The 9,638-nt window shown below is 45.3% G+C and overlaps 1 protein-coding gene across 1 annotated transcript in view; it reads right to left on the bottom strand.

Annotated features, from left to right (window-relative positions):
* The window catches only part of LOC306696211 (voltage-dependent T-type calcium channel subunit alpha-1I-like), a gene marked incomplete at both ends in the record, with an annotated part of 137,186 nt that overhangs the window by 90,040 nt on the left and 37,508 nt on the right, over positions 1–9,638 (bottom strand). The window contains one exon of the mRNA XM_079159764.1: positions 4,884–4,981. Within this exon, the coding sequence (XP_079015890.1) occupies positions 4,884–4,981 (98 nt within the window). The remainder of the gene's footprint in view (positions 1–4,883; positions 4,982–9,638) is intronic.

The following is a 9,638-nucleotide window of genomic DNA, read 5'->3' as shown; positions in this document are numbered from 1 at the left end:
AGGAGGGAACGTGCAGCAGCTGGTGGGTTTGTTCTAAACGGACCGTATCATCTCGTGACCACTGGGGCTGCTGGCTGACAAAATAACTTCACACTTTCATATTTATGTTGGTTATTGTCCCGTTAATGCTTTATAGAGCATATGTGAGCCAGTTACAGGAAGCGTTTAGTAAAGCTTGTGTTTATATTCCAGGTAAAGACCTTTTTCCTGCATTTTGAGAGTTGGAAAAAGAGCAGCTATAAATTATTTTCATGTGTTTTTTTGGGATGTCCATCCGTCCGTCACTTTCTGTGCATTATGCATATTGACCCCTTGGCTAAGCCCCGCCCCCCGCTGCTGCTCCATCTAGCTGTCAGAGCTACGTTACCATGGAGCCCACGCCGTCACTCACTGAACAAATATGACGTCATTATTGGGAAAAACAAAAAAAAGAGAGAAAGAGCAGACAGAAGGGTCTACGATATGCGTTTGAAGGATATATCCAGGAAGAAAACATGCTACATTTTAAAAATAAAAGCTAAAGTGAACCATCACATCAACTGAGACGCGAGACAGAAGAGCTGAACTATCGTACGTAGCGCGTCCTAGTCCTGGTAGTCTCTGTTCATATCTCTGAGTTCCACCTGCTGTCGCTTTGATTCCTCACAGTTCGTTGTGTTTGAACTCTGCAGTTTAGAACGAAGCGGCGCAGAGAGCACAACGACCTCCGTTCAGACCCGGAACCCAAGCGTGACGAACAAAAGCTTCACTTCTCACCTTCAATATCCTAGCTCCTTGGCTAGTTAGCTTAGCACGACATAATCACCAAGGATAAAGAAACAAGAAATAGATCACAACTTTTATTTCACAAACAGGGCGGCCATTTTATTCCAGAATCTTTAACGTTGTCCTCCGGCTGACACAATAAAACCGTCCGATCGGTGCAAATGTCTTAGAGGCAGAGCACGCTGGACCACGATGTGCTGTGTTTGTCTACCTTAGGAAACACTAAATAATATAGATATTAATGCACGTTTCCTCTCTACTCATCTACCTCGTCTCCTCTGATCTTCCACTCTCCGTCCTCTCCGTCCATCACTGATTTAATCTCCATCTCTCTCTTCACCTCTTTCACTCGTGCCCTCGACTCTTATCTGTCATCGTAATAGCCTGCTCATCTGAACCCCCCCCCTTCTCTCCCTTCATCATCCCTCTCTTCCACCTTTGCCTATTCTTCACGGGGCTGGATAATCCCCGCTCACCTCCTCCGTCCCGTCTCACCTGCTTCTTCTCTTTCATCCTCCCTGAGATGCTGCGTCCTCTTTGAGATGTTGCTGAATAAACCACAAAGAAAGCTTCAGTCTCTATTTTCTCTTCTTCTGTCATCCTCTTTATTGTATAAAGAGTTTGGTGACTTTCTTATGCTGCTGCTTTTCTAGCTTGTTTCTATGAGCTCTGCTGCAGATCAATACAACACATTTGCTTCTGTTGAGGATGCTCAGTGAAGAGAAAAGTCCCAGATTACAGCTGTAAACGTCGCTGCTTGTGCTTCGTCCCAACAGAGAATTGAACAAATTCAATGCCAGTATATTGTAGACAGATAGATATATACTTTACTCATCCTCAGGGGGAAATTTGTATATTTTGTGGAGATTTTGTGATCCATCTCGTCTATGGTTCAGGTCCAGCCCATGAAGACTAAGGACAGGTCACAGTCAGAGATCGGCATCATGAGATCGGCATCATGATTAATGGCGGAGAGAGGACGGTCATCCTTCATCGACATCGTGAAGACATGACCACGTTTGCTGTCCCCGTCATCGTTCATCAGCGCTTTCCAAAAACTTAAGCAATATATTATCATAACTAGAATTACCGCCTCGAGGTCATTTGCATCCACCAACCAGTCTGAGGTGTCCGAAGTGTCGTCAACGTGTTCTGTCAGACATTTGAGTGAAGTTGCCATAATTCGCACAATAATTCTTGAGTTGTGTCTAAAAAGCTGTTTAGTGAGGTCACAGAGACCTTTGACCAAGAATCTTCATCGGTTCATCCTCGAATGCAGCTGGACGTTTGTGCAAAAATGTAAAAATGTAAGCAAGACAGAGAGACAGAGAGACAGAGAGAGAGACAGAGAGACAGGATTAGATGAGAGGTGACAGTCTGCAGAGAGGTGGACATGACGAAAACAGAAATGAAGCGTCCTTGACTCGCTGTGAAAACATTTCTGTTTACAGGCTCTCGATGTGTGCATCACATGTGACTGTAATGACTGTAATGTAACGGCTGTAATGTAACGACTGTAATGTAATGACTGTAATGTAACGACTGTAATGTAACGGCTGTAATGTAACGACTGTAATGTAATGGCTGTAATGTAACGACTGTAATGTAACGACTGTAATGTAACGACTGTAATGTAATGGCTGTAATGTAACGACTGTAATGTAACGACTGTAATGTAATGGCTGTAATGTAATGGCTGTAATGTAACGACTGTAATGTAACGACTGTAATGTAACGACTGTAATGTAATGGCTGTAATGTAACGACTGTAATGTAACGACTGTAATGTAATGGCTGTAATGTAACGACTGTAATGTAACGACTGTAATGTAATGGCTGTAATGTAACGACTGTAATGTAACGGCTGTAATGTAATGCAACATGTGCTATAAATCAGGCGTCAGATCTAGAAATCAGAACACACTCGTCTGTGGCCGACTGACTTCCTGCTTTCAGAGAAGAAAGAAATGAACCGACTCGGATAATATCTGTCGCAGATTTATGAGCAGTGGAAGTGTTTAGCAATTATGCTCATGAAGGAAAAGCAAAACAACATTAACTTCAAGCGCCAGCGTATCCAACGTAGAGAGTACTCATAGCGTCTTGAAATTACTGCCTGCCAGGAGCAATTTACGCACAGAGAGCAGGAAAAAAAAGCAAGAAGCAGCGAGCTCTGGTTAATCTCATCAGAGGGGACGGAGACTCTCAGCAGCACCGTAGGAACACTTCACCACGTCAGAGGGTCGCTTCGGGGGACGGGAGGATCAAATGACTTTTTAGGGATTTAGAAAGCTCTTTGCGCTTTGGAGTTTCCTCACACGGGATGAAATGAGTTGTGCAGCTCACATATTTCTTTGTCCCGACTTTGTCCATCACTGTTTGAAATGCATGAGACAAAAAAATCATGTTGCTCACATGCACGCCAGCACCTGGAAAAGCAGCAGGCCGGCTCACTGAAACAACAGGTACACGATCGACGTAACCACATCGCTGAGCCGGGTTTTTTTTGGTGCCGACCCCGCTGCAGGTGCTGCGGTTACAACGGGGCCGGCTGCTGTCATGTGGAACCGTTTGATCCAAAAGTGAGTAACGGCGTGGCACCGAACCCGCGCCGCAGCGTTTGTTGTGTTGCTATCAATACCTGTGAGCCGTCTGCGAGCGAGGTGGAGAGGGAAACGCTCACAAACAGCAGCTCCGGATGCATTCAGTGCAGATTCTTTTGACTGAAGAATCGTAAACAGAAGGATTAAAAGAGGTGTGATTGTCTTTCATGAAGACCTGAGACCAGTGTGCAACATTAGGGCGGTTAGGGCGGCTAGGGCGGTTAGGGCGGCTAGGGCGGTTAGGGCGGTTAGGGCGGTTAGGGCGGCTATATATATATATATAGAGTCAATATCTCATCCACCTTCCCTTCTCTCTTCCTGTTTTCTTTCTAATCAACATGCCAGCCAAATGTTACTGCGAACATCCAGCATGTTGTATCTCACGTTCACTCCATCGTCCTCAGTCGATGCAGAGCAGCAGTTTTAAACACCTGAAGTCACTTAAAGAGAAACCATTGATCGCTGCAGAGGGAATCTACTTCTGCAGGGCAACCTGCCAGCTGATCAGACCAGCTGCTGAGTCATGAGCACATGTTGGATCGTTCACTCCGAATGCACTTCAATGTGAAGGAAAGTAACGTTTGGGGAAAGCTTGTAATTATTGGTGAATAAAGGAAACATACACACAATCACCGACGTTATGATCTCAGCCTTTTGCACAACGTCTGCTGCCAAACACAAAGTTCTCTTTGATGCCATGTTGGTCAAATCAAACCGGGAACCACTGAGTGCAGACTCAACTTCATCTAAGACTGATAAACCTTCCAGACCGCTCACATCGTCTGTAGGTTTGCTTTTGGTTAGTATTTAGTTGCAACACTCGTCTGGAAAAAAAAGCTGGATTTGAGTAAATTAACTGTAATCCTTTGATTCTGACGTTTAATCAGTTTTTCAACCTTTTATTAACGTTTATATTTGACTTTACTCTTTTTCTAAAATCCTATTTAATTGTGATTCTTATGTGCTGGAATTTCCCTTAGTGTTGAAAGGTACTAGATAAATAAACAAAGTATTTTCTACTCGTCTCTCTCATGAGGTAGCGTACTTCAGGTGTGCTCTGCTATGATAAGGAATGGTTACATTAACATATGGAGTCGAATGGAAAGGGTAAGTTCATTGTTCTGTAAAAAATCTGTTTTTTACAATTGAGAATGGACATCGTATAAACGTTGATATACGACTCACATATAAAGTCCAGCGTGTTGTCATCTGTCTGAAGGTGTTAAAACATTTGAGGTATTTCTGTCTCAGTGAATCCGGTTCAGCACCTCGGACAGCGACCACCAGACTCTGGCTGCTGTCCGAGGTGCTGAACGAGAGCCAGGGACAGATAACATACAGATATTTGTTTTGTATTGAAGCATGAATTGAACAGTTCTCTTGTAAACGGCAGATAAATCTATTGACGGCTTGTCTTTCGTGGTCATCTATTATGTGCGTCCGGCCAAAGTTCACTTTCTCCTCTTGGCTTTGAATTGCATTACGACACATTGAATACAGGAAAAAAAGACTTACTTGGCACCCGGTTAATCGCCTTAAGGGGCCGCAGGACCCTCACTGTCCTGATGGCGGTCAAGTTGACGTTCTGCAGGTCCAGCGAGTATTCGACAATCCTGGACGATACACAAGAAACACACAGGACATCATCACGGAGGAGTTCCATCTGAACTTCCCAGTTATGTTGATTTAATGTACTCCTCTCTCCATGTTGTTCCAAATAAGACGCTTAAGAAGCACACACACACACACACACACACACACACACACACACTCTCGCACAGTCGGGGTCCTGCTGTGCAGCGCCGGGTATGAATTAATGAGATGGAATTTGTGCACCTAATAGAGCGAGACTGTCAAAGAAGCAGGGCCAGAGGTAGACTTCATCTGTTGTCTATTTACAGAGAACAGAGTTACAAATGTGTTACAGAACAAAACACAACAACAACAACAACAGGTGTTTCTTCATCTAGACTGGGACGGAGGAAGATGTAGACCTCCTGAATCCCTGAAAACTGGATGTACAGTGGGTGTTTAGTGAAAGCGTCGACGCGGGCGTGCACCAACGTGAAAGGCGTGACACTAAACATGCAACCATCGGAGATGAAAGCAGAGCCTCGTGAGGGAAGTAGGGATCGGAGGGGGGAGGGGAATAAACGAGTAGAACTAGGTGTGGAATAATGGAGACGAAGGTGGGAGTATTTTGCTATCCGACCTATTTTTGACAAAATTCACTACTGGGGAGAAAGCATACTTCGCCTGGAGGATGGCAGAAAAAAAAGGAGAGAGAGTGAGAGTGCAGAGAAGGAAAGGAGGGGACAGACAGGAAGAGAAGGAGGAAACAGGAGACGGAGAAAGTGTGAGACGAGGAGGGATGGATCAGAAAACCAACGCAGGTAAAGCACCGAGGGATGATTAAGTGCAATATAACGATGGCAATAAAGGGAGATTGAAAGAGGGAGCGGGAGAGAGCCGGAGGGCTTTTATCAAGTGCTGGAGATAATTACAACGTCAGGAGCAGAGACAGAGAGGAGAGCGCTGTGTGAGTAGACCCGGCTGCTTTTAGGGAAGTCGGGGGAAGAGAGGTGTCAAGACACGGGTAAAAGAAAAGTACAAAAAAAAAGTTTCAAGTATTTCACACAAATATTCTACTCCGAGATATTCTCCAGCACTTGATAACAAGCTCATTTCGATGAGAGGTTGAAGAGCCGAGCAGGTGATTTTTTCGAGAGTCCCGGCCAATTATTCGCTTCCAACCTTTCGACCTGCGGATCTGGAGATCTTCAGAAATTTTCCCGACAGCAAAATAACAGAGAAAGAGACAGTAGCATAGAAATCCTCCAATTCTCTGGAGTTTCACAGTTTTAAAATACAATCCTGCGAGGTTTGAAAGTTGGAAAACACACGAACAAGTTACGTAAGGGAAGGAAGTCGGGAGGTTGAGACAAAGAAACACGTGGCCATGTCGAAGTTCTGCCAGAGCTCAAGGAAACAGACGCACTGCCAACTTCAATGAAACGTCAAATTAGAAGAGCAGACCTGTAGTTCCTTCGTTGACCAGGCCAGAGTCCCAAAGTGGAAACCTGCAGCTGTTCTCTGCTCCCACATTAGTCCAGCTTCCGAAACCTCAGCTCAGTGACCAAAAAGCTCTGCATATGCTCCAAAGCGTCCGAAACGGTGTGTGGATGTAACTCAGCGAGCCATGAAATATGAATGTCTCCTCTTGCCAGCGTATTACCGTGGAGCCGGCGGAGCTCCGGTTCTGCTACAGCCCCCCCCCCCACACACACACAAATCAGACCAAAACCAAGCTAGTAAAAACACCGACCGTGAAGAGCAAGGTCGGAGTTCACCAGAGCACCTGGATGCGGCCGTGTGTGTGTGTGTGTGTGTGTGTGTGTGTGTGTGTGTGGCCATGATCTGATTTGACAAGCAGCTTGTTGAACTGTTGCATTTGGGAGTTTAAGAGAGGAGGTACAATATCAAAGCAACAATAATCAAAACCCAAATATACAAAATAAGAGGGAGGTAACAGTTTGAATTTAAAAAAAATTTTGAATGAAATTTTCAATACATTTTCAAGACTAGGTCCCCTCTGCAATTTATGGAGATCCCCCTTTTTGATAGTTGACAGGTTTCTACCAGAGACGTGCATGACGTCATTCCTCCCCGTTCCGAAATTTGGTAACTTACGCTCACTGGTTGCAAAAAAGCTAAGATGGTGACGGCCGTAATTCAAGATGGCAACAGCCAAAATGGCGAACTCGAGGCACGGCAGGCCACGAACCAATGAGTGACGTCCTGACGACTACGTCCACTTCTTATATGCCGTCTATGTTCGATAGTAAAACTGATCATGCCCGGGCTCACAGTGGCAGCACCACGTTGCTGTGGAAGCATAACATCAACCCTCCGGTTCGGTCACCCAGGCTGTAATGAATAAATGGGCGAGAGATCATCGCCTCCTGAGGTGATATCTGCTAGCTCTGTCAGCACCGTTAGCTGCTAGCCGCCCTCCCTGCTGTAAGGGTGGTGGTTGCTGAGGTCGTGGACCAATGCGAGTAAAACCATACGAGTAAAGCTTTTCAAGATGCATGTGTCATCTGAGGGAAGAAGCTGCAATACCACTTGTACTGGTTTGTTTTGGTCAATACCTTAAAAAGGTGTTGACTACTGACTCTGTCATAGTCCTCACAAAGATAGCAGTACAAGGATGTGTGTGTGTGTGTGTGTGTGTGTGTGTGTGTGAGAGAGAGTGTGTGCGCTATATGTATCCGGCATTTTGAGCAATTCCCGGCAGCAATTTTAGATAACAGCTCATTTTGACCACACAAACACATACGCAAACAATTATACTCGTGCACACACACACACACACACACACACATACGACTGCAAGAACACAGGCAAAATAACAGACACACACAAAAAGCGTTACCTCGATACAGCCTAGTTTTTCGCGCGCCGAGCAGATGAATGGACGGATAAGCTCAGTATCACACCCAAAGACAAAATCTCACACACGCACGCACGCACGCACGCACGCACGCACGCACGCACGCACGCACGCACGCACGCACGCACACACACACACACACACACACACACACACACACACACACACACACACACACACACACACACACACACACACACACACACACACACACACACACACACACACACACGCATACACACACGCATACACACACGCACACAGGTCAAACTAAATTTAGTGTCTGTCTGTGTTTGAGTTAAGACTGCTTTAACCAGACCGCCTCATGAATATTTGAAAAGGAGGAACTTTTGTTCCTAAGCGACTTTAAAGGTGTGTGTGTGTGTGTGTGTGTGTGTGTGTGTGGATGTGTATTTTAAACCCCTTCTTAAACATTCTTCTCTTTTTAGAGTCTTCTCTTCTCTTGAGGGAGCCGCTCTGTCTCTCCGCCGTTTACTTTACCTCCCAAAGAAAAGCACAAGTTGGCATTTAGAAGAATCTACTCCCATGAGCCCGCGGGGCGGTTTCTCTCCGGGGCTTCCTGCTGGATGGAGGGAGGAGCTTTGAATGATGGAGATCATGTAGAGAGGCAGGCTGAGCAAGACGCTGTGCAGGATTCACGAGAGTTTGAGAAATTCAATTTTCAAAAGCCAAAGTGGGATCTACAAATGCAAATGACCTCAATCGATATTTGATCAGGTTGTTGATGAGCTCAAATGAAGTTGCTGCTTATGTTTTCTCCTCTCAGTGACTCCAGACTCACTAAAGTTAGAAAATTGGACAAAGATTTCGCGTTCGCTCTGAGCTTCCCTTGACAGCACTTTATTTGAAATGAAATGAAGGCGGCGTTCCCAACAGTGTTAATTATCTTCAGAGGTCACGTTCACGGTGAACTCCGCCATCAGATAGAGATGCGGACGTCTGTTTGTTGATTGATCTGAAATAAACTAATGTGTGCGATCAGAGGGTGCAGCCAGCAGATGTTCAGCAGATATAATGTTCACCATCTTAATGTAGCATGTTAGCATGCTAGCATTTGCTAATGATCAGTGAACACAAGGTCCAACTGAGGCTGACGAGGATAAGTTTTGCGGGTCATTGTGGAACGCGTTGGGCAACCTTTGACCTGACGATGGCGCTAAAGATAAAGTCCGGTGATCACTAGGCGGCAACTTCCGGTTTTGAAAAGTGGCTACACGGTGATTGACAGGTCTCTACGTCACTCCTCCTCAGTCCTAATATGGTCACTTCCTGTTCACTGGTTGCAAAAAGTTGAGATGTTTTCACGACGACAAAAGCTGTCAAAGACATTTCGCTGAGAGTCACACACGTTAACCTCGTGATGGCGTCAGAGGAGGACAACATGAATCCATCCAACAATGCTAGCATGAGCAAAACAAACTCAGCAGTACAGTCTGTAATTATTTAAGTTTTTTAATATCCCAGCAGTAAATCCTATACGAGACACCGATCCAATAAAACGAGAGGAGGAAGCTAATGCATCAAGCCTTCTCTCACTGTCACAGAGCAGAACATCATGAATAAATGCTCTGAGTCACAGCTGTGGATCTGTTACGTTGCACTTCACCAGCATGAACAGCAGAAGTTCACCTGCTTCTTCGTCACATTAGGTGCAACATATATTAGCAAAACACAAAAAGTTCAAATTGCTGATCCAGGCAGCGAAACAGATCTTGCACATTCAGGGCGGTCAGTCTGCCGGCTGTAGCTACACACGGCATGAAAACAGGCGAGAGAATAAACTGATGTGGCGATTA

The sequence above is a fragment of the Pholis gunnellus genome, assembly GCF_910591455.1.
Source record: "Pholis gunnellus genome assembly, chromosome: 5".
Lineage (NCBI taxonomy): Eukaryota > Metazoa > Chordata > Actinopteri > Perciformes > Pholidae > Pholis > Pholis gunnellus.
Note: the sequence above shows the minus strand (reverse complement) of the source record. Positions and strands in the feature narration are given on the sequence as shown.